The 25546-nt window shown below is 40.6% G+C and overlaps 1 protein-coding gene across 1 annotated transcript in view; it reads left to right on the forward strand.

The window, feature by feature from the left end:
- The window catches only part of casz1 (castor zinc finger 1), a 45391-nt gene extending 31085 nt beyond the window's left edge, over window positions 1-14306 (forward strand). Inside the window, 11 exon segments of the mRNA XM_016513199.1 lie at window positions 3143-3275; window positions 3713-3776; window positions 4510-4664; window positions 5487-5609; window positions 5808-6125; window positions 6264-6462; window positions 8112-8283; window positions 10444-10592; window positions 10734-10968; window positions 11922-12239; window positions 12832-14306. Of these exon segments, the coding sequence (XP_016368685.1) occupies window positions 3143-3275; window positions 3713-3776; window positions 4510-4664; window positions 5487-5609; window positions 5808-6125; window positions 6264-6462; window positions 8112-8283; window positions 10444-10592; window positions 10734-10968; window positions 11922-12239; window positions 12832-14081 (3116 nt within the window). The 3' untranslated portion in view covers window positions 14082-14306.
- The last annotated feature ends 11240 nt before the right edge of the window (window positions 14307-25546 follow it).

The following is a 25546-nucleotide window of genomic DNA, read 5'->3' on the forward strand; positions in this document are numbered from 1 at the left end:
ATAATATATATATATATATATATATATATATAATAAACATATTGTGCATCTCTAATATTAATCAGTTTCAACATTTGATTTAAGTTTTTTTTTTTTTTTACTTCTGATAATGTAAAACTTTTCAGCAAAATCTTTAAGCAAAACCGGTTAAGTGCCACTGGTCTAAATATTCCCAATGTTAATATCTATAACAGGAGTGAAAAAATATACTTTTTAAAAAAGATACTTTGTCAAAGGATCAGTTTTCTTCACTGCGTTTAATCATGAGAACATCAGTTCTCTGGGTCACTCTGCCCATGTGTTTCTCTTTCTCAGTACCTACCCGTCAGTGAAAGGGCACTTTCAGGTCATCTGCTCATGCTATCCACAGACGCTGCTCAAATCTCTGATTTCAGGATTAGGGCAAAATATTAAAGGGCTGGTTTGCTGCTCTAGTCTTGTTATTGCAGCGATCATTGTCATGATACCCACAATCCATTAGCAGATAAGTGCTGAACTAGTGAGTGGGCTCTGTAAAGCTGCCTCTAATAGCATTCTCAGGAGGATCCCAGGGCCTACATGCTACGTGTTCTACATGCTTCCTCATCACCAGCCTCTTATCTGAGCGTGCACTCGTTCCAACCAAATGGAGCTTGAATAATATTAAGTTGAAAAATTGGAGGTACAAAGCAGCTTTTTATATGCACTCTGATATAGAGGAAGAAATATCAGAAACTGTTGAAGCAGAAATGACTCAGCGCTCCAGAGAGGGGGATTTGTGTATGTGCTGGTGTGTGTATATAAAAGCACTACTTGTTTCAGTATGAAAACACTGATGTGGTGTGTGTCATTTCTTCACCCTTTTTTTGCGACCAGGTACTGTACCCAGTGGAAAACCCCCCAAAAGTGAACCGTACCGAGCCGTACCGTGCCGTACCATGCAGTGGAGAAGCGCCATTACTCTTTAGCCGTTTTAGGCAAGTGAGTAAAAGAGTTTCCTTACCAAAAATGTACTGTGGGGGCTTTATGGTACTGTACTTCAATATATAACATGGTACTGAATGATTACCATGAATAATGCTTACTGTACATGGTACTGCAGGTACTACAAATATATATATATATATATATATATATATAAAAAACATGGTATGTTAATTCTCCCTCCCTTTTGGAAGATCCTTAAAAGTTTTTTGGCTGCTATAAGGCCGTCACAGCCTTTGCAGGAACAGATCTTCTCATAAAAGTCCTACAACCCTACAAGAAGGCAAATAAAACAAGCATGTTATCTCATGTGTGAGCACCTTGCATTTAGTTTTGGTAACTTCGAGAAAAGTAGAGAAAGAAAATCCCCTACTAGGCAGAATTGAGAGTGCAGATCATAATGTGGCATTGCTAATTTAACACGTTAGCTCAGAAAAGACGTGTGAACAGGACATTTGGGTAAAATTTGAAGAGGATGTGGTCAAAGCTCAGCGTTAGAAAAGAGAGAACGATGTTTACTGCGGCTATTTTCAAACAGCTTTGTTGTTTTTTCAAACTCTTTTTTTTAGTCAAGGGCCAGTTTGCAAAGAAAACACATCTCAGTCTGACTGTGTAAAAAGAGTAGCTTGCTAATTTGTTCAGGTGGCGTTATTTCCTAGTTGAATACTCACTTTTTTAAAATCCACACTCACCCCCAGAGTGTTTCGGAGGATCTTGAAATCTGAGGGGTTCACTAATTAGACACCCAGTACAAATGATCTTTCATGAGTTCAGTAACTTCGTTGAGGTAATTACACAGTACAACATTATTCTTGGATAATTTCCAGAAAAACACAGCGTCGTGAGCATGTGCGTTTTTTCCCTCCACGCTCTCTTAGATCATCACCGATTTTTGTCATAGAAACTGCAAAGCTGAAGGTTTAATGACTCTCTCCTCACATGGTCGTTATTTAAACGTCCCTTGTTAACGTCAGGCAGTTTATACCCAGAAGAAGAAAAAAAACGAGAGAGTAGAAAGTGAGAGCTTTGTAGAAGGCCGATGTAGGGCAGAGTCATTTACGGACAGGCGGGGAGGTTAATATCAGTGCATCGTACTTCTCACACATAAAGACCACAGATTTGTGGTGGATTGGAGGTGGACGAACTAGACTAGTTTTAGGCGAAAAGACAGGCGGTAATTAGTCAACTGAGCGACACATGCAGCAGAAGACTGAAAATAGGGCTGGAATGAGCTACCAACTTTATTAGGATGTGATGCACCTAAAGCCGACACATCACAATGAGTCATTAGTTCACCTCCATAACCAGCACATAGAGTCAAATCACACGCGTCAGGAAGGTTAGAGTGACACTGTCTGATAAACTCGTGTTGTGACCCAAAGGAGTGGCTCCTCATCTCTTTTCACATGGTTAAATGCCATGCCCTCTGAACTAAAGGCCAAGGGCAGGGTGGATGCTAGCTGTCACTTTTCCTCAGCAGGCCAGGTTTCTTAAACAACATCCACCCCGACCTCGCAATCACTGCTGATGCACTCAGCGCTCCATCTTTGTGCCTTGAACTCCTAGCCGTTTTTTAATAAAATACCACTTAGTGGCTACCAAAAGCCTGGCTTTCTCTGTATAGCCTTAGGACAAATTAATATTTCAATCATTTGGGGATTGGAGGAAAAGCCAGGTCGCATTCCCGTCAGCGTCCCTCCCGCCTCCTTCCTCCTCTCCACGTCGTCTGCATACCTATTTTGAAAATCCGATCGAGAGGTCACGCTATTTGAACCGATCTGATTGGCTGTCACCTCTAATCTGATGGACAAGCAGATGTTCCTTTCGGGCATGCTCAGTGGCTTCCGTCGGCGGGCCAACAAGGACACACGGCGACGGCAGGGAGGGGCGGGCAGTCTGGATCTGCCACTTTCCCTCAGCATTAGCATGCTTCTTAATGACCAGTTAAGAGGCAGGGCCGCAAATGAGTTGTGACAAGCGCTGCTGAAAACGGAGTCTTTTTCCCTCATTCCTGCTGCCTCTCAATCAACATTTAAACGCCTTGACGGCCTGACATAATTCCGCAATAATTATCACTCCTGGTCTTCTCCTTGGCCGGGACAGAAGTCAGATTGGATCTCATCACGGAGGAATAATGCTGACCAACAATAACTTTGTTTTTCTCCTTCTCTCTCCTCAGGGATGGGCCAGCTGGCTCAAGCAGGCCGGTTTAATGCGGTCGTGGTGAAGCAGGAGCCAGTGGACGGCGCTTCCGCGGCCTCCCAGGAGTCCATTCAGGAGCACAGCCTGGACCTGAGCAAGAAAGACCACAGGTATCCCATCATCCTCCCCCTCTCGGCTCGCGCCCAGGCCCGCCCCGCCGTGATTTATCTCTCGAATAATGCCGTATTGTGTTAATTAGTGTGAGTGCTCTTGTTAAAACCCCCTTCACAAAGTGGGTCTGTGGAGTGATCAAGGAGGACGAGATTTACACGCTCCCTCCTTCTCCCAGTGCCGAGGCCTCCTTTGAGGAAATCCATCATACGAATGCAAAAATTCTCCCATAATGCCCTCTTTTCATAATGCACATCAAGTATGAGGCATGACATGTTTGCACATTCATTTAGATGAAAGTGTGTTTGCATAAACCCTAATTTCCAGGCTCCTTCGCTTTTTTTCTTCATTGTATATTCACAATCTCGGATAAATTATAATATTTACTGTTCTCATGCAAATCCTGCCTAAACACTGTTCGTTTTGCATGTTCTAGCGCTGAATCAAACGGACACCATGCGCCAGGAAATACATATCTTTTATCCTCACTTATGAATAAGGTAAGATTCATCCATCAAACGCTTTTCATCCCAAGACAAATTAGCAGGATGCAGAGGGGGCTGTTTGTTTTTTAATGTTTCACCGCTAATAGGATGAGTTTGTATCATTTAAATTTTCCAGCCATTTTTCATACAGTGTAATTTCAGCCCGCCGCTCGCAAATTAATATAATGAAGCAGGAGCCGGTTGCCACGGCAGATATATAGAGATGTTTGTTTTTTGATGAGCTGTTTTGAACTCTCCGTGCTTTTTTTTTCTCAGGCTTTCTTCTTTTTCTCCTCCATCTGCTCTATCTTTATTTATGGACTTTATAAATTATTTGATTAAAAAGTCAGCGCGTAGAAAAAAGAGCAACTGTCACCCTCATTTTTTAAAAAGACGAAATGGTGCCGAACAGATATTTAAATGTTGTGTGTTTTTGTGGGGATTAAAATGGACATTGTTTTAATCATATATCTTCTATGACTAATATAAATGGTGTGCATGTACCATTACCTTGATGATTTAAATAGAAAACTCGCTCTAGTTCTGCTGACGGCTTAGCTCAGCTCTCTCTCTCTCTCTCTTCCTGTCTCTCTCTCTGCTTCATATACAGTACTGAACGGAAACACATTTGAAGCCTCACACATAAAGCGCACGAAAACACTTGTGTGTTTGATCTGTCCTCGAGAAGAACTAGTCTTTTTGCAGACTGTGTGCTGAAACTTGCCTAAGCATGTGTTTGTGTGTGTAGATGAATCCTGGTTTCTTCAGTGCTTTGGATCTGAAGTCAGAGCTGGAGGGAGCTCAGGCGGCAGACGGCTCAGACGCAGCTCAGTATCTCAGTAGGGTAATGAAGAGGTCAAACCCAGAGAAACACAATGAGCAGTGGAGGACCTACCTGTGCAGGTGCCTGAAATCATCTTGTGTCCCTATAGTCGTTTCCAGCTTTAGTTTTACTTTTCAAAGTCTCGTCTACACTTTTTTTAAAGCATGGAACTGAGACTTGTTTCATTTTCTTTCACATTAGTTATGTGAGTCTTTCTTTTTGTAATGCTTTTTATTTTTCATTATATTTTTCATTTGTATTTACTTTTATTTATTCAATCGAACTTTTTAAAAAAATTATTATTATTTATTTTTTTATATCCTTACGATTTTACCTGTATGCTAACTCCATTACACCCTAAGTTTCTAAATTTAATTTTCAAGCGAAAACATGAAAATAAATGGTGAACAGTTGCACTTTCCCTTATACATACCTATAAACTGTAAGCTTAAATCATGGACATGTTATTTATGTCATCTATCACCAGTATGCCCAAATAGATCTGCCATTACAGAAAACTCAGCCATGTCTTGGCTGCGCATCCTCTGTGTTTTGTTGAAGATGGTGTCTGGTTTTTGTCACCATCCATCTTTATGATGTACCCTTTTGCTTGTCAGTGCCATCCACAGTGTTTGTTCCCAGGTTGTTATGTGGAAAGAGAAGATTTATCCAGAGCATGTGATGTTATGTACAGCATTTAGTTACAAAGCCCTAGCAAAATGTCTCAGCTAGAGACCTGCTGCTTTTGGCTCATGCATAGTTCACGTAAAAAACAAAACAAAAAAAAACCATCTTATTCAAAGTCAGATCTTGATGAGCTAAACTGAGAATACGAGAGTAACTGACCTGGATTTACGAGCAGTTCGACCCTTTACATCCTCTTTCTTACAATCTTTGTACAGGTATGACACTGACGATTTCTGTGAAGCCCAGTGTGATTTCTTGCACAAGATACATTTTCATTGCCTAGTGGAAGATTGTGGGGCGCTTTTCAGCACGGTGGACGGAGCCATCAAACACGCCAAGTGAGGAGCGCTCTAGTTCTGGAGCATTGCAATCACACATAATGAATATAAATCAAAGTTTTTAAATGTTAAGGTTCACACCAACACACAAGCGCACATACGCACACGTACACAAAATTTACATGATTATGATCTAGTAATGTTAATTTGCTACTATGTTTGGCAGCTCTAATGGGTGAATCACCTCTCTGTCATTAGCTTCCACTTCAGAGCCAACCTGAAGGTTAAATCGGAGCCCCCTTTCAACGAGAGCAAGGAATCCAATGATAGCGCCCCTAATCAAATGGCTGCCCCCATTTCCATGGCCAAGACGCCTCCTATGGAGGTGCCCAGCCTGGCTGTGTCAGGGGGCTACAGCTCTTCCCCTTCTCTCCAAGCCTGGAAGCAGCTGGCCGGATCGATCCCCCAACTTCCCGCCTCCATGCCCAGTATGCCAGCCACTTCCCCTCTGGCCACCACCTCGCTGGAAAACGCCAGGCCTCAGGTCAAGCCTGGCTTCCTGCAGTTTCAGGAGAAGTGAGTAGACATTGTCATTCTTGTAAATTCATGATACCGTGGTGGTGTGATTTGAATGGTCTGTGCTGCCTGTATTTCCATGTCTTCTGTGCAGTTTTAAATATCTGACAGACGTTTCGTCACGCTTATCTCCCACAGTGATCCTTGTCTGGCCACAGACTGCAAATACTCGAATAAGTTCCACTTCCACTGTCTGTTTGGAAATTGCAAATATGTGTGTAAGACATCCGGGAAGGCTGAATCACATTGCCTGGACCACATTAACCCCAACAACAACCTGCTGAATGTGCGAGACCAGTTCTCCTACTATTCTATGCAGTGTCTTTGTCCTAACCAGGTGAGCTTGATTTTTAGAGGTAATATTGTATCAAACATTCATTATTGTGTCTTTATTAGTGGCACACACTGTACACTTCCGTTCAAAGGTTTGAGGTTGGTAAGAGTTTTTAAGCATTTTGAAAGATATCTACCAAGGGTGCATTTATTTGATCAAAAATACAGTAAAAACAGTAATATTGTGAAATATGTTTACAATTTAAAATAACCGTTTTCTATTTTAAGAAATGTTAGAAATGTAATTTAATCCTGAAAAAGCTGAATTTTCAGCATCATTACTCAATTTTTCAGTCGCATGATCTTTCAGAAATCATTCTAATATGCTAATTTGGTGTTCAAGAAAGATTTATTATTGTCATCAATGTTGAAAACATTTGTGCTGCTTAATATTTTACAATTTCAGGACTCTTTGATAAACATAAAGAACAGCATTTATTTAAAATAGAAATATTTTGTGCACATTAAAAATGTCTCATTTGATCAAAATTATCATTTGAATGCATTCTTGCTGAATAAAAGTATTAATTTTCCAATGTTTCAGAAAAAAAAAATCTTTACTGGCCTCAGCCTACCCATTTTTTCCCATAATTTACAATTTTCTTATTTAAAAAAGATTAAAAATAAAATGATAAAGTTGTCTAAATTATTTCAAATTGTAAAACTAGAAATGCCTAGCATTTATTTTGAAGGATGGTACAATCACATAGCTACCACCCAGTACACCCTCTAAACTCATAGCAATATGCTGAAACCACGGTACAAAATAAAATAAAATAAAATAAATAATAATAAATAAAAAATGCATAGCAACACCCTGGCAACCACCACCAACACCCTAGCTCCATGGCAATAACCTTTGCACAGACAAACACCCTTTTCAGAAAACATATAAATGACATTTAAAACACTGAAGACAAAAGCCTAGGTACATATTTATTTCACCACAACAAACAAACCAACTAAAAAAAACGAAAACCACCTTGGAGACCCCAAAGCTGTATAAAATAAACAAGTTTTGCTTTTCATCAAAAATTCCATCATTAATAGAAAAAAGCCCTCCCCTTCCTGCAACTTGCATTTGGAGCAAAACCTGTTTAAATGAATTCATTTATGTGTCCCATCCCCACTTCTCGGAGCTCCCCCCTCCTCTCCAGAGTAGAGTGGGTTCTGTTTATGTGCTCCTGGGGGAACTGCCTCTCTGGAAACAGATGGTGGTGCAGAAACAGGTTACATTGCGGAGGACACACACATGCACGCACACGCAGACTAATGAATTGATAAAAGAGCTGTTTTAGAAATAGATGAATCGCCAAATGAACTAATTGGTGTGTTGTTATTGGGGTCAGCGGCTACAACGTGAACCTAAACTTCAGATTTCCGCTGGTCAGTGAGGCTGGTCCTGTCACATGCTCTGGGAAAGAAAGAGGAATAGGATTTAATGAGCACATGTAACCTACTTCTTCCCTTTGGTACCCTGAGTAATGAGTAACTAACTGACAAATGATCAGACCCCATTTTTGTTCAAAAGATGGTTGGTTTAGTAATAATTGTAAATTAATGTAATAATAATTGGCTTGTGAATTAACTGTAGAAAACTGAACCATGGAGACTTGTGCAAAATGAGTTTTGTTTATTTGCTGTTCTCTCCAGCACTGTGAGTTTCGCATGAGGGGCCATTATCATTGTCTGAGACCCGGCTGTTTCTTCGTCACCAACATCACCACCAAACTTCCCTGGCACGTCAAGAAGCACGAGAAAGCTGAAAGACGTGCCATTAACGGCTTCAAATACTTCACCAAGAGAGAAGAATGTGGCAGACTAGGTAAGAACCAGCTTTTCATGTATTAAAAGAAACGTCTAGATCACAGAGCGACGGTTCGCATAAAAATGACAATTCTGTCATGTTCCTTTAATCCTTCCTCAACCCTTTGGAAATCTAATTTGCTTGATTCGGTGTGGTTTGCTGAGTAATTGAGTGAATTCAGCATCATGAAATCGTACAATCTTTACATGTCCCAGCCTCCCACACTCTTCGTTGTTTCAGTCACTGTTCACATTAGTTACTCGTGTTTCCAAACACTCTCTGTTCATCCGAGCTCCCACGTTATTCTCAAGCAGTGACTGCAAGCTCGACGTTTGTAATGCAGCTGGAAGAATCAGAGATGGTGTGAAATCAGAGATGATGTAACTGTAATTTCATATCGATGCTATGAAAACACTTTTTCCACTGTCTCTGGCTACAGGAAAAGTGCCGTTCCTCTAGTTGAGTCACTAATTGCCATGCTGTTCACAGCAAAACATACAGAGCGTGAAACGGCTGCGCTTCGCACTTATTCACTGAATTTTGAGTATGTTTCTCAGAAGCTGTTGTCTCAATAGTATCTGTGCATTGATATTTTGTAAATTGAACCGTTTACATTGACAACAGAGTCAGCACGCCGGCAGCCGTTTACATTTTGCAGAACAAACACGTTTGGCGGAATTAAAGATGGTCTTGTCTCATTGTAAAACTGGGGACGTTTTATTTATATTACCGAAAACAGGCCGAGAAAAATGGTGTCTGCCTTTTTGTCATACATTAATACTTCAGTATTTATAGTAGGCAATCAAACAGAGGTTGTTTTCTTGGGTATATTTAACCTGTCAGGAATGAGCAATTACATATGTTTGTTAATTACTGTGCCTGTCGAGCTCAGTCTGTTTGTGTTGCTCTTTTTCAAGCCTCGATCATCATCACAAGCAGGCAGATTAAAAGTTTGCATTTTATTTTCTTTCTACTCCCCTCCTCTTAAAGGGAGAGTTCACCCAAAAATTGTGCACCCTCCTTTTGAGCCAAACCCATCTGCTATGGAACATGAAGAAATGGAGATTGTGAATGGGGATGGTGCTGTTGAGCCATAAAAGAACAAAAATCATAATAAAAAGAGGTCAGTATATGTTTCTATGGTCTGTAGGTCCAACAGAAGCTGTATAAAAGCTTCAACTGTATGAAAGATAAATGATGACCGAATGTTAATTTTTGGGTGAACTGTCCCTTTAAGTTAAGACAAAAAGAACATTTATTGAGGAGTGGAAAGTATCACAAGTGTCCACAGAGTATAAGGTCTCTCCTGTAGCATTGTTAGTGGCATAAACCAGGGACATATATGACAAAAGCAAGCCGTAGAGTCATAAAGAATTGATGGTTCAGCTGGACTGGGAAAGTGGTATCCATGGCAGCAACATTAAACAGAACACCGGTGATGAGGTTACCAGGATCTGGTGGCACAAGAGCCCTGATATTTCAGCATGTGCTCATATTTACTCAACTCTGCCTTTTTTTTAAGTATATCACCCTTGTGTACAAAAGCAATCTGACAACAAGGCGGCTTGTTGTGCGGTGCCACGGGTGCCATGGTAACGGACAAGCCCGCACCTGCCTTGAATGCTACTCTTTCAATTATTTCAGCACGCATTATTCACAATAAAATTATTACGAGCACCCTACAATATTTGATTAGTACGCAGAGGCAGTCTTTAAATTTGAAAACATATAGCAATTAAAATCTGTAGGGCCCTTTGTGTAGAAAAAAATTAATAATAAAAAAAAGCAAAGGGACAGACGTGAGGGGGAGGAAATACACCAGCAACAGATAGGTCGTGAAAAATGAATTTAATATGGAAATAATTGTGTGTTTACTTTGGTTTGCAGGGTTGTGCATTATTGCTTCTCCAAATGCAGAATGTATTTATGTAAATTCCAAATTGAATAAGAGATGTCATTGTAATAAAAGAGCACCACAGGTCTAATCTTCAAAAGGTTCGACTTTCCCAGTGTGACACTGGACTCATCTGCTCTGTCTCTCCCCATTATGCAGGCGCGGGACGGAAGCACAATGTCCTCATTACCTCGTTGAGGATCCATGATGTATGTTGTCCCTGAAACCCAGGCGCGATGAAGACGGTCTTTGCTCAAGTTAATTTTGTCGCTCGTCTCTTGCAGGGTGCAAATACAACCAAGTTAACAGCCACTTCCATTGTATCCGTGAGGGCTGTCAGTTCTCCTTCCTGCTCAAGCACCAGATGACCTCCCATGCCCGCAAACACATGAGGAGGATGCTGGGTAAAAACTTCGACAGAGTTCCTTCCCAGGTACGAAGAAATTGATGACGTCTTTTGAAGATGACTGCCATAAGTGATCATAAATTATATATATTTTCATGCCTGCCACTTGAATGCAAATGATTTTATTCAGCGGGCATTTATTGGATTGTTTGGTATGCTGTACTTTAGATGGTCTCTCATGGCAACCGACCTGAAGAGATGCAGCACATGGCCAGTCTAGCTTCGTCCGGTGTGGTAGGCAGCCACCCTAGTTTGACCCCCAACTTCTCCAGCATGATGGAGGAAAATGATGACTATATGGACTACACCGGTGGAGGAAGCCCACTGGGTCTCTCCTCAGAGTCCTCCAACCAAGACCGCAGTTGCACCAGCACCCCCGTGGGCAACGATAGTTCGCCAGCAGGTGAGTCGACCTCAGTAATGACTATGGTTGTCAATATACGAGATAGACTGAATAAAAATACAGGCTCAGTGTGGCCAACGAAGCAAATATTTAAAGATTTGGTCAGTCAGACCAAATTTCCTTGTATTCCTTATGTTAGCCTTTTGAACCTCCCTAAGAAGAGAAATGTAAAAACCTGCACCCACTCTCATTGCATTCCTTGTACCTGACTCGTAAAGCTACCAAATGTTCTCCACTGTAATGATATTTATGAAATTATAAAGCACTAAATTTGTTATATAGTCCTCCACACATGCACCGCTCAGATGAATGCCATCCCCCTCCCTACATAAGGGAGGCATCCCAAACTTTTCTCGTCTCTACTGTCATTGAAATTAGCCACACACAGAGATAGCAGTTATCGACCATTTTCCTCTAGGCTTAAAGGTGCTTAAAGTGATTTTTTTTTTTTGGGAATATGACACATAAAATGTGCAGGTGTTACTATAATGGGTGTCCTGTGAACTCTGTGACAGCCCTAGACTCTATAAAGAGCCAAAAATAATCTGGGTGCAGTCTGTGCTTTTTTAGCCAATCAGTTAACTTGAAGGCCTGTCAGTCATTGTATGTGGGATTTTGAGAGAGCTCGTTTGATTGAAGGGATGGGCGACAGGTCTAATTCACAGGCGTACGTTAGAGAACTGCCTAACAATGCTACAGCTGCAGCACCTTTAAATCTGGACCTTTGCTCTTTGAATCTGAGCTTTCCTTCATTGAATTGATTTTTAGTTTCACTGTTTGATTTCAAATGTTATCTTCCATTCTCATCACTGTTGCTTTTGGCTGTTGTCTGACTTTGGTTACCATTTGGCTTTCATTATTTCATTACTTGATCTCTTTCCCTTTTTACCTCCCCACCCTTGTGTACTTTCCTGTCTCTGTTACCATCCTTCTTTGGCACCGTGTCTCTGTAGGACCAGGCTGTCAGGTCCCTGCCACCACTACCTCTGCTGACTCTCCTCCTTCTTCTCAATCTGCACCTCCTCCTCTTCCACCTCCTCATCCTGCGTTCCAGAGTCAGCCTCCATCTCTCTCCTCGGCTCTTCTCCGGCCACCACTCCCCTCGCTCCCATATCTCCTCTCCCCATCCTGTCTGTCATACTCTCTGCTCAGCGCCTCTCTCGGAGCCACTAGGAGTGTTGTCATGCCAACCAACACACCAGCTTTCAGCCCCATCATTCCTACTTCGTCTTCGGTTAAAAATGACGTCCCTATAGTGCAGGACGCTGCAGGTACTTATCCCATCTTCACCCGAACACTGCAGCTCTAGAGTCACAGTAGTTTGGACTAGGGCTTATTAGCAGGTTACAACTCTTTAGCATTTTACACATGCAGTGCAGTTCATACAAGCCACCGAGGTGGTGGTTTTAGTCTTGTGTAGTACATTGCACACCTGCCATTAGGTCCACTGTCTGAAATGCTGTCCATTAGTAGCCTGCTGTAAAGGGCTGGTTTAATCATGCCAGGCTTTAATAGAGCCATGTGATTCCTGCTGGCCAGGACAGGGAGCACATCATCTGCACTGACCTCAGGCTTATGGGAGGGAATCCTGCTCTCCCATAAAGCCAGATGTACGGAAGCACCTTTGAACTCTCCCAATACCTAGACGTGACAATCACGTTAAAATGTCACCAGTACATTATACAAATGGGACTGTCTCTGTTTGATTATGGCATGGAATCACATTATATAGTACATTGCTGTAGGAGGAACCTTTGTGGGTAGCTTTGATAGGGCGCATGTGGCTACTCCTTCTTGCAGAATTGCTTTGCCGCTCGTCGTACTGAGTGAAGTCTAACCCGTATATGCCTTTTTTGCAAACAGGTAACACCATCTCTATTCCGACGGCAACTGGGGCCAAGAAACGCTTCTGGATCATCGAGGACATGTCACCCTTCGGCAAGCGCCGCAAGACCGCTTCGTCTCGCAAGATGCTGGATGAAGGCATGATGCTGGAAGGGTTCCGCCGCTACGACCTCTATGAGGACTGCAAGGATACGGCCTGTCAATTCTCCCTGAAGGTAACCCACTATCACTGCACGCGGGAGAACTGCGGCTACAAGTTCTGCGGCCGCACCCACATGTACAAGCACGCCCAGCACCACGACCGTGTGGACAACCTGGTCCTGGATGATTTCAAGCGCTTCAAGTCTTCGTTGTGCTGCAACTTCCCCGATTGCCAGTTCTCCGGCAACAGCACCCACTTCCACTGCCTGCGCTGCGGCTTCCGCTGCACGGACAGCACCAAGGTGACGGCGCACCGCAAGCACCACGGCAAGCAGGATGTGATCAGCGCCGCCGGATTCTGCCAGTTCAGCTCCAGTGTGGACTGTGAGGTGGCTGACTGCAAGTACAAGCTCAAGTGTTCACATTTCCACTGCACTTACCCAGAGTGCAAGCACACAGTGGTGGGCATGTCACAGATGGATTCCCACAAGCGCAAGCATGAGAAGCAAGAGAGGGGAGAGCTGCCTTCTGTCTCCCCCAACCAGGAAGGCAACCACCACCACCACCACCATGCAGGCCTAGCCGTGCCTCCAATGCCCATGAATAGGCCCCCAACCTCACCCGGCACACCGGGGCTGACCCACAACAACATGGCCATGTACCTCCCTTCGGCAGGGGCCGTCAGTGAGTACGAGCATCCGGGCTCAGCAGTCAACCTTAACAGCTCTCTGAACCTGGGGACAGACACCAACAGCTCCTTGTTCTTTCTGAAAAACGCTGCTGGGTTGGGCCTCAGTGACTCCATGGACCTGAGCAAAAAGATGCACCGGGAGCCACTGTCCCTGGCCACCAGTTCTGGCCCTGCTGCTTCAATGGGCCTGAGCCACCCTCAGGACGACACTACCGGCACATCCTGCGACCCCGAAGATGACCTGTCGGCTGAGGAAGAGCCGATAGCTGAGGAGGATGACGACGACGATGAAGAGGAGGACATGAATACAGACTCGTATGAAGATTCCATGCCAGAGCCAGAAGTAGACAAAGACAATGGAGAGAGTTTTGATGCTTCCATGAACCACGCTGAGACTTCCCAACTGGATAAAGAGGAGCCGGAGGCTGAGCCCTAATCTATGCTGTAGGAGAACTATGAATTCCCTGAACAAACACAAGTTTGAGTGGCCTCATTTATCATGCTTAGAGACACAGCAGATGACAAGAAAATAACCAACTACAAGAAACGTGAAGGCCCAAAATGATTTATTATGATGTTTACAAGATGACCAACATTATTAATTTAATTATGCATTAAAAAATGAACAGAGAAATAGACAGACGAGGCCCTCTTTTACACATGGGTGGCTATGTAAACCCTCACTTAAACCTGCTGTCATGGTCAGTGGTGTCATAGGCTCCATTCCATGTGGACATTCGCCTGCATCTTCAGGACAAACAAACAGTGACTGCAAAGCTTCAGGCCATAAAGCATTGATCTCAGTGAACGCTAGCTCTCACTTGATTTCTGTTCCTTCTCCTTTTTTCAATGAGGACCCATTTGGCATCGCATATTCATAGTGCACCTTTGTATAGATGAGAGCAGATACTCAAGCCTCTATTTAAGACGTTTTGTTATCTTTTACAATGATTGCATTACTATGGCTTTTTGTTTGTTTGTTTTTGCATTATTCTCTAATTGCACAGGCATGACCAGACGATATGGGGGTGTCTCACTGTAAATGGGTCTGTTTCAGTGGCGAGAGTCGTCGCCCCTGTGTTTAGGAAAGTTTGTAATGTGATGATGGTGCTACTGCCCAGTATGAATGGGAGGAGATTACAGCTATGTCTTTGTTTTGATCCACAAATAGATGTCCTAAAGTGTCCATCAAACAGAGCAGGAGACAAGCGTCTCTGAATGTTGGGAAAAGATGTTTGTAGGTGTTATTTTTCTTTCCTTTTCCCTTCGCAGTTTCTGTAGCATGAAAAAAAAAAAAAAAACAATAGTTGCAACAAAGTCTGAGGACAGAGACTGGCTTTTTCAAGCTGCTTTTTTCAGAAGCATCATATATCTATTTCTAAAAGAAGAGGAAACGTGGAGAGAGACTTTTTTCTAGAGGGCTGAATGGAGGACAGACATCACAAAGGCACCACGATGAATGCTAATGCTGGTGATGGAAAGTGTGTGATTTTATTAATTGTACAGACAGAAAACAATGTTTCAAGCTTTTGTTTTCTCTTTACAACAGCTGTGGTTTCGCTCCAATAATAAGAAGTTATTTAATATTTATGTGACCTTGCAATGAGAAAATTCTAGGGTGTTTTTGCACTTTTTAGGTTCATTTTTACCTTTTGAAATTATGGCATATATCTTTTAACAGGGAATTTGCTTTACAATGTTGTTTAGTTCACTTTGCTTTGATGCACAAATAGTCTTCAGTGTGACGAAGAACTGTTGTTCTGTGTTTTATTTAAGAAAAAAAAGGGGGGAAAAAAAGTTTTTTTCTTCGCTTCCAAGATTGGATGATTTCAATATGAAACAGGCATGCTAGAACCTGGCTTGTCTAATGAGTAACACTAATGATGACTGTAATTTAAATGAATTCTATACAGAGGAAATTATTGCAGTGCTTCGCTCCAAATTAAAAAAAAAGAGAGAAGAATGATTTTTGTTTGCTTGGCCTCCATTGAATATAAACAAGGAAACTTATGAATTATTTCCTAAACACGGCTTTGATCATAATATAGGCAACTAAATGTGTAGATGGTTATCTTCGACAATATTGTTTCAGGAGGGAAAAAAAGGTTGTATAGTATTTTCTTCTGTAAAAACTATATATGAACAAAAATGCTCTTTGATTAAAAGCTTCCTTTAAAAAGAAAATAAAAAGGAGAAATAAAGAAAAAGTTAAAAACTGAACTAACACCAGTATAGTTTGCTTGTGTGTGTGTGTGTGCGTGCGAAAGTATGTAAGCGTGTGTGTGAGGTTTTATTGTTATTACCATGGTTTCCCCATAGTGGTAGAGGAATTAGTGGTAATTAAATCTATACGAGTCACATTATTGTTGCACTGAACACTGGAGTGTGTTTCTACCTTTTACGCAACAAAGTCATCATTTTCAAAGCTGTATATCATGTGCGATCACAATAACGATGATATCTGCATAATTTAATACCATCCACAACTCTTTGTTTGCTATTGTTTTGGTCTTCGTTTTATTTAATTGAACTTATGTATTTTGCATATGGCATGCCCCTCTCACAGGCCGTTTGTTCTCTGGTCTCAAGTGCAAAGGCGCAGGACTCACTGAGCAGCTGTTTGCCTGGGAGATACTGTGCACTTGAATACATTTTATGTGTGTAAAATAGCAGGATTTGTAAAGAGTCGAAATAAAGAAATTCTAATTATTATAATGCAAATGTTCCACACAGTGTTTCTCGATCGCATGGCTTGCGCGGTTTGTCGTAGGTAGCGCTGCTGTGCTGTAGTGAAAAGGTTTAACGAGACTGTGGTTAATAAGCCCCCCTCCCGTTGAGACTAACGCCGTTAAAGGGCACAAGGCCCCGGGTCTGTGGTATGACACAGAGAATGCCAGCAGCGCTGCTCTGACTGAGGAAGACGGCATTTTAACATCCTTATTACTTTTCTCCATAGACCGAGCATTTTGTATAACAAATTCAATACGTGTGTACAAACAATAGATCATAAAATTCTGACTCTGACATAGTCATGGAGCCATACTTAGGGTACAAATGCTCTCTGGTGCATTTCGAGAAAGTTTCTAGCTCTCTAAAAGGGTGTTTGTTTTTCATTCTTTTCTCTCATTGTGCAGGCTGCTCGTCGCTTTGACCAGCATATACCGTCCTGTCCCACTCGCTACAGCTGTTCTCTTGCCTCACCCTCCTCTTCCTTCTGATATGTCTTTAAATAAAAACGTGTAAAGCCACCACCATCTGTCTGCCAGCTGGCATCCTGCATATAATCTTGAAAAAAAAAAAAAGAGACAACTATGGAAATTATATTACACAAAAACCAGACGGAAACAACCTCCAAACTAGTGCAGGCTGCTGTTGAAACAACAGATCACCTTATTGTCTTACAAAAAAAAAAAGAGAATAATTCTTGATTTTGTTGTATAAATTAAAAATTGCATTCAATTATGTAAATTATGTTGCAAACATGATTTGGACACTTAGGCCACAATTAAAAATGCAAGATTTTTTTAAATATAAGAGAGTCAAATGACAAATCAAGAATACATTTATTTTAAAGTGAGCACAAGCATGCTTTTCATGCAAAACATTAGAGCAAAACCAAAAATGTTAAATGCTAAATGTAATAATCATATATAAAAATGTGTGCATATCGGCTATGCTGTATTTATGCTAGAGCAGTTTTCAAAGCGTTTATCAATTGTATGTGTATTTCAAATTATAAATAAAATAAATATATAATTTAGAATTTTATGTAATTAGATATATTGCAAAAAGTGTTAAATTATAACACAACAGTATTAAGTAGATACGTTTGGACATTGCAAAAGCAAAAACTTAATCAACTGCAAACAAATACTGCTAGATTGTTTTGTTTTTTTTGAGAATGAATGTTTGTTCTGTAATGCAATGAAATTCATACATTTTTTATGCTTTTATGTCCAAGAACGTTGTGGGACCACCATATGTGGAATTAAATTAATTGATTTTTTTTTATATTGAGCTTATTTACCTGACAGATTTCACTTGAAACAGAGACATACAGCTGCATGAACATGTCTCATCTCCATAGACTTTTTTTTCATTCCCATCATAATGAGCCGTGTGTGTGTAGTCATACCGGGGCTGGATCTGAATCGTATTGAGGGTTGATGTTCCAGGAACAGGTTGTGTGAGACGCAGCAGCAGCAACAGCAGCGCATGAGGAACAATGGAGCCCAGAAACATGCGACAGGTGTTCTGTACATATGTCACAGCAGCGGTGGTCACACATCATCTACACAACCTATTAGGATGCACAAGAATCAACCATAATATTTCAAGCAATCGAGGAATGCCGTGTGTATATTTAGTTTCTTATTGCATAGTTTAATTGCATTACACCCACAAACACATTGTAACAACTGTGTATTTCTGACAATTCAGAAGTGTACGGTTGTTTAGTTACAAATCGCATTTCATATGCTTGTCATAAACATCGAAAGAATCATTCCATTTGCGCATATAATTGCAGTATTGTTCTGTTTTTAGTTAGCGTCTGTAAATCTCATCCATTTCCTCGTAACCTTTGGCATTCACATTCATTTTGCCATTTCCATTCATGCATGGCTTTATTTAAAGAGACCTTTGGTCAGAGTTTAAAAAAAGGATTCATAAGGAAGCTGCCGTGCCACTGGTAGCAGCTGCTGCTTGTGTGAAAAATTAAGTTCAGGGACCCCAAAGGAAAAAGAGAATTAGACACACATTCAGCCAATTTAACTTTAACAAGACCTTATTGGCGGTAATGTCACAGGCCCGCTATGTACAAATGCTATTCTCTGTATTCATGTCTACTGAAATGAGGAGAAATGCTCAATTATGTTCTGGATCAGGGGAGATTTCAGCATAAATATGACTTTAAATGTGTGTAGTCAGACACAACAAGCTCGTTCAGTAGACAGTATTTCTGATTTTGGCAAATCAGTGTAACAGAAAAGCACATCCAAAGCTAAGAATGATTTAATATGCTCTTATCTGAACATTAACTAAAGACACACCTGTCGAAATCACGCAAGTTTTTACTTGAAGCTGCGCAGCTGCACGTAAACAAGTGAAGAATTTCAGTCTGAGATGCATGTACATAAACTCACTGTGCCAAATTTCCAAAGTCACAATCTTCTAATAGCAATTTTGTGCAAGTGATAACAGGTCCTTTCTCTGTAAATGTAAACTTTAAATGTAACTTTACCAAGCTTGATTTAAACAGTCATTTTAAACTCAAATATCATTACAGACATTACAACAACAAAAAAAAAGTAAAAATTAAATACTTAAAAATGCCAATACACAATACAAGGACACAAAATGCCCTTGTTATAGGTATTTAAATATGTTTTTGTTTTTAAATTATAATTTTAAACAATTATAAAATGTATAAAAGCCCAGTAAGAATCTGCAAAAAATTTATTTATATAAAGTTTTAGTAACATTTTACAATAAGGTTCCATTAGCCAAAAATAGTTAATGTATTAACTAACATTAACTAACAGTGAGCAATACATTTGTTACAGTATTTTTTTTATAAATCTTTAACTTTAGTTAACAAAAATAAAGAACGCTTTATTTGACAGTGTCACTGTTACACATATTACATATACTTACTACAGTAATAACAATAGATTATGCATAATTACATGCAACTTACCCTAAACCAAACCCTCATCCTAACCTTAACCATATAGCAAGTACATGTATACCCTACTTAATTAATATTACTCAGTAGGCCTACTTAATTGTAAAATTACATTGTAACAAGGCTACAGTAAAATAAAGTACAACCTAAAAAATAAAACTTCATTGTTGGTTCATGTTTGCTCAGGTCAAATAAAATAATATTAACAGATACAACTTTTGATCTTAATAACGTATTATGAAATTTACACTAAATAGGTCTTTTCTCATTGTTAGTTCATGTTAATTGTATAAATAAATAAATAAATACAAATTATTGTAAAGTGTTACCAAACCGCCTTTATATTTTAACAACACTCTTATTGGTAGGACGATGAGTTTGTTTGCAAACAATTTGTTTGTAATTTGATCTGTACATTTATATATGTATTTGATACAAATACAATGTCAAGTCGAAACAACTTAATATTCATGAGCTGAGACGGGCAGGTCGTGACATCACTACGGTCCTTTCCACTTCAAAGCCTTTCTCGGCGCCTCTGGCTGAAAGTAGGCTGTATCAAATTAACCAAACAATTTAAAAATGCGGGGATGTGTAATATTTTGTGCTTTTGATCTTAATAACGTATTATGAAATGTACACTAAATAGGTCTTTTCTCATTGTTAGTTCATGTTAATTGTATAAATAAATAAATACAAATTATTGTAAAGTGTTACCAAACCGCCTTTATATTTTAACAACACTCTTATTGGTAGGACGATGAGTTTGTTTGCAAACAATTTGTTTGTAATTTGATCTGTACATTTATATATGTATTTGATACAAATACAATGTCAAGTCGAAACAACTTAATATTCATGAGCTGAGACGGGCAGGTCGTGACATCACTACGGTCCTTTCCACTTCAAAGCCTTTCTCGGCGCCTCTGGCTGAAAGTAGGCTGTATCAAATTAACCAAACAATTTAAAAATGCGGGGATGTGTAATATTTTGTGAAGCTTGGACGCTCCAATTTCGCGTGTATTTGTAGTGCTCGCAGATTCTGTGCGGGCCTGATTACAGCGCGTTCTCTAATCATGGCAAGGATTAATCATCACAGGACTGAAAATATGTGGAAATGATGAAAAAACTGTTTTAGCCGACTTTGGCACTCGGGCTGGGAGCTGTTAGATTACACGCAGTTTGCTTAAAGGCTGAGCAGCCATCTCTGGAGCACTCTTTACAACTCCTTCCAGAAAGAGAGTACTGGGAGCAACAAGGCATTACTCTCGCACGCGCGCACGCCAGCGAGGGCCATTTACTTACCAACTAAGGAGATCCTTAAGTGCTAAGCTGTAAATTTGGTTAATTTAGCAGGATTCCACAGAGAATTGGTCGGTTTTCTTGCGGGGGAAAGCCCAGCAGGCTTGCTGCGAATGAGCGGAGATGGTTGATGTGGTCCTTAGCTCCTTGATGACGGCAGGAACACGCGGCTGACAGCGCGCGCCGGAGCCATAAAACAGAGCTGCCACTCAGGGGCACAATGCGCGGCAATATGAATATTGCTCAAATTTAATCCAATTAGCTTGTATTGAAGAAAGATGAAAATGTTCAATACTTAGAGAAAATGGTGTATACAGATGGAGACGTGGCCCTGTGAAATCACACGTCCAGGCAATCAACGCAGGAAAACATCACGCAAATGCAAGCGATAAATCGCGGTGTTTCACATTGTCGCAGTGTGTGCGCGCACTGCTTCTTGTGATTGGGAGCACCTGCACACAGTGCGACGATCATATATTAAGGATACAAACCAGACCATTTTCAAATTGAACCTTATTGAATGAACGAAGAGAGGGAGGGAGAAATAAAAGCCAGCTACCAATTTCGTCCATTTAACTGACTCTTAAATCAGACTTGATTGAGAGGGAACAAAGACAATTAGAACAGCAGCTCTTTTGATGAACCACACAGGATATGATAACATTCAGCAGTTCTGCTCTGACACTAAAGCCACCGGCAATGCATGTTTGCATGATGGCCATAAGGACATGACAGAATCTCCCAGTGCATCCTTGTGAACCGGGTCAAGGTAAATAAGAGCTTTTAAAATGCCTTGCTTGGTGCAATTAAACGTTATAAAAAATAATGTATTTTATTTATTTTATTAAAATAATAAGTAAATATATAAAGTATAATAGTTGTACAAAAATTTACTTTTTTTCTTCTTTTTTTTTTACATAGAATTAAATGAGGTAAACACATTTACTTAGTTTGCCATTAAAAAAGAACAATCTAATAGGAAAAAATATATATACAACTTTAGAGACAAAGAAAGAAGTCTGTGTTCATGACATGAAAACTTTTAATGAAATTTAAGAATTTGTGGCAGATAGTTGAAAGTAATGTTTACATTTACGTTTGACGCACCCTCTTGTAATACTATCTCCTGAATGACACTTAAGCTCCAGTGAAGTGTGAGGTTAAACATGTCAGTCAGAAGCAGCCTTTATATCTGAATGGATGGTTTTGGCCAATTTAAAATAAGCACCAAATCTAAATCTGTTTGTGAGTCTAACAGTCTTTGACACGTAATTTGTCTGCGCACACTAAACATGAAACTGTGGAGCTACGCCACACTATCACAGCCAATCAGAAGATATTTGATGTCTAATGTACAGTTATGTGATTGCAGATTTTTGGACTAATGAGATTTTGTGGTGGGCAGAGCTACCAAGAATGATGTAAATGGTGCTGCATGTGGTTAGAACACTACGTAACACATATTGCTTTTGGTGCATCTTAGTCCAAACAAAATCCACATTTGAGGGCTGTGAAATCTATACAAAACAGCATTTGTGATCTCATATTGGGTCTCTTAATGGCTTTATTGTTTCTAACAACATTTTAGCCCGGTTTCAAAGCACACAGCATTTTATGCAAGCAGCACATTTCTAAACAGTCTTTAATAAACACGTTAATGACAGAGCAACCCTCCAGCTGTACAAGAGTCTTAGTTATTTCTCCAGGCATCAGACATCTTACTTATTCCACAGTCATACCTTTATGAAAAGAAAAGTGAAAACAGGTGGGACGAGGCTTGTGCTAATCTTTCACATTATGGTGATGGTTGATAACACACTGGTCTTCTCACTCCACACACTTAAAATCTGAGTTATAGCAGCACACGGGAGCACGTCAGTGTCATCCAGCACATCCTCCCAGGGTTGTAGTCCGCGTTTGCATGTGGAAAGTAAACCACAGAGAAAGATGCGATAAGGAAAGACGAGCGAATCCTATCTGAAGCGAACGGAGAGTCAGTGCCAGGTCGAGCTTTGCTTTCGCTTCCTCCTCAGAGCCTCCGGCGTCTTTCAGGTGCCGCGCATGCGATTTGTCTAATTTGCAAACCTCGGCGAGGGCCGCACCTGTTGCCCCGTCACCGCCTGCAGTCCCGAATCCTCACAAAGCGACAAGCACCCCTAGATAATCCATTCTACCCACTATAACACGGATGCTCTCCCTGGTCCGTGTAGGACAAGGGCATTTTTCTCCGGTGGCGCACCCATATCCGCCATGCCGCTGATGGCTCATTACAGGCCAATTCATAAATATTGTCTCCAGTATTACCACTTCCAGGGACTCTCAGCTCCCTGGAGATTTATTCTTCTCTTTTACAGCATGCTATTGTTTTCCTCCCTCTTTCTGTTATTCACACCCCACCCTCTGCAAGACGTGACACCGTTTTGACCACCAGAGCCACAGTGCTTGCCACATGAGGACGACGGCAGCGGCAGCAGTATTTGTTCCATTTAGAGTTGAAACAGGGCCAGAGGAACATCAAGTGACAGCAGCCACACAGCAGGGTGAAATGCAATCCTGCTCGATTGAACAATCATATAAGTGATGACAAAGTGCTTTATGACTATGCGGGCTTTGTTGCACATGGGTTTAGCCCACTAGGTCTTATGCAGGCCTTCTCACGTGACCTTGGCCCATTTTCACCTCAACTTCAGCTCCCAGAAGTGCGGTCTGTCAAACCTCTTAACTTTTAGAGCAAGACGCCACCTTCAGCTGGAGTATGTTTTTTTTCCTACAACACAAATACAGATTTATATTATACTATACTAATATATATATGGCAAGGATTAATCATCACAGGACTGAAAATATGTGGAAATGATGAAAAAACTGTTTTAGCCGACTTTGGCACTCGGGCTGGGAGCTGTTAGATTACACGCAGTTTGCTTAAAGGCTGAGCAGCCATCTCTGGAGCACTCTTTACAACTCCTTCCAGAAAGAGAGTACTGGGAGCAACAAGGCATTACTCTCGCACGCGCGCACGCCAGCGAGGGCCATTTACTTACCAACTAAGGAGATCCTTAAGTGCTAAGCTGTAAATTTGGTTAATTTAGCACGATTCCACAGAGAATTGGTTGGTTTTCTTGCGGTGGAAAGCCCAGCAGGCTTGCTGAGAATGAGTGGAGTTGGTTGATGTGGTCCTTAGCGCCTTGATGACGGCAGGAACACGGGCTGACAGCGCGCGCCGGAGCCATAAAACAGAGCTGCCTGGCAGCCGTACACGCAGGGGCACAATGCGCGGCAATATGAATATTGCTCAAACTTAATCCAATTAGCTTGTATTGAAGAAAGATGAAAATGTTCAATACTTAGAGAAAATGGTGTATACAGATGGAGACGTGGCCCTGTGAAATCACACGTCCAGGCAATCAACGCAGGAAAACATCACGCAAATGCAAGCGATAAATCGCGGTGTTTCACATTGTCGCAGTGTGTGCGCGCACTGCTTCTTGTGATTGGGAGCACCTGCACACAGTGCGACGATCATATATTAAGGATACAAACCAGACCATTTTCAAATTGAACCTTATTGAATGAACGAAGAGAGGGAGGGAGAAATAAAAGCCAGCTACCAATTTCGTCCATTTAACTGACTCTTAAATCAGACTTGATTGAGAGGGAACAAAGACAATTAGAACAGCAGCTCTTTTGATGAACCACACAGGATATGATAACATTCAGCAGTTCTGCTCTGACACTAAAGCCACCGGCAATGCATGTTTGCATGATGGCCATAAGGACATGACAGAATCTCCCAGTGCATCCTTGTGAACCGGGTCAAGGTAAATAAGAGCTTTTAAAATGCCTTGCTTGGTGCAACCTTTATGAAAAGAAAAGTGAAAACAGGTGGGACGAGGCTTGTGCTAATCTTTCACATTATGGTGATGGTTGATAACACACTGGTCTTCTCACTCCACACACTTAAAATACTGTCATGTAATACCCAATACATCAGCAATGTGATATTTGCAGAATGGAAGAGGTGAAGATTGGAAAGATTGTGCTGATACTAATAATAAAGTGCTTAAAGTGGGGAAAAAAGTTTATATATAGCGTATATATTATAATTTAAAGTTAAATTTATTAAAGTAAATAAATTAATATGATAGAAATAATATCTGTAGGCTATAAATAATATAATTATTATTTAAAATATATAATTATTTACATAGAATAAAATTAGGTAAACACATTTACTTTGGCATTAAAATGAACATACTAAGGGGGAAAAATACATATTCAGGCAAATATCATTACACAATTTCTAAATTTCAAAACATACACTCTAAAAAATGCTGGGTTGTTTCAACCCAACTTTGGGTCAAATATGGACTAACCCAACTTTTGGGTTAAAAATGTAATGTAAAAATTTAACCCAACGGTTGGGTTAGTCCATATTTGACCCAAAGTTGGGTTGAAACAACCCAGCATTTTTTAGAGTGTATACGACGGTGGTCTGTATTTGTTCCATTTAGAGTTGAAACAGGGCCAGAGGAACATCAAGTGACAGCAGCCACACACAGAAAGGCGAAATGCAATCCTGCTCGATTGAACAATCATATAAGTGATGACAAAGTGCTTTATGACTATGCGGGCTTTGTTGCACATGGGTTTAGCCCACTAGGTCTTATGCAGGCCTTCTCACGTGACCTTGGCCCATTTTCACCTCAACTTCAGCTCCCAGAAGTGCGGTCTGTCAAACCTCTTAACTTTTAGAGCAAGACGCCACCTTCAGCTGGAGTATGTTTTTTTTCCTACAACACAAATACAGATTTATATTATACTATACTAATATATATATATATATATACATACATACACATATATATATATATATATATATTTTTTTTTTTTTTTTTTTTTTTTTTTGAATGTCA

Source organism: Sinocyclocheilus rhinocerous, unplaced genomic scaffold (genome assembly GCF_001515625.1).
Source record: "Sinocyclocheilus rhinocerous isolate Xijiao unplaced genomic scaffold, SAMN03320098_v1.1 scaffold1406, whole genome shotgun sequence".
Taxonomy (NCBI): domain Eukaryota; kingdom Metazoa; phylum Chordata; class Actinopteri; order Cypriniformes; family Cyprinidae; genus Sinocyclocheilus; species Sinocyclocheilus rhinocerous.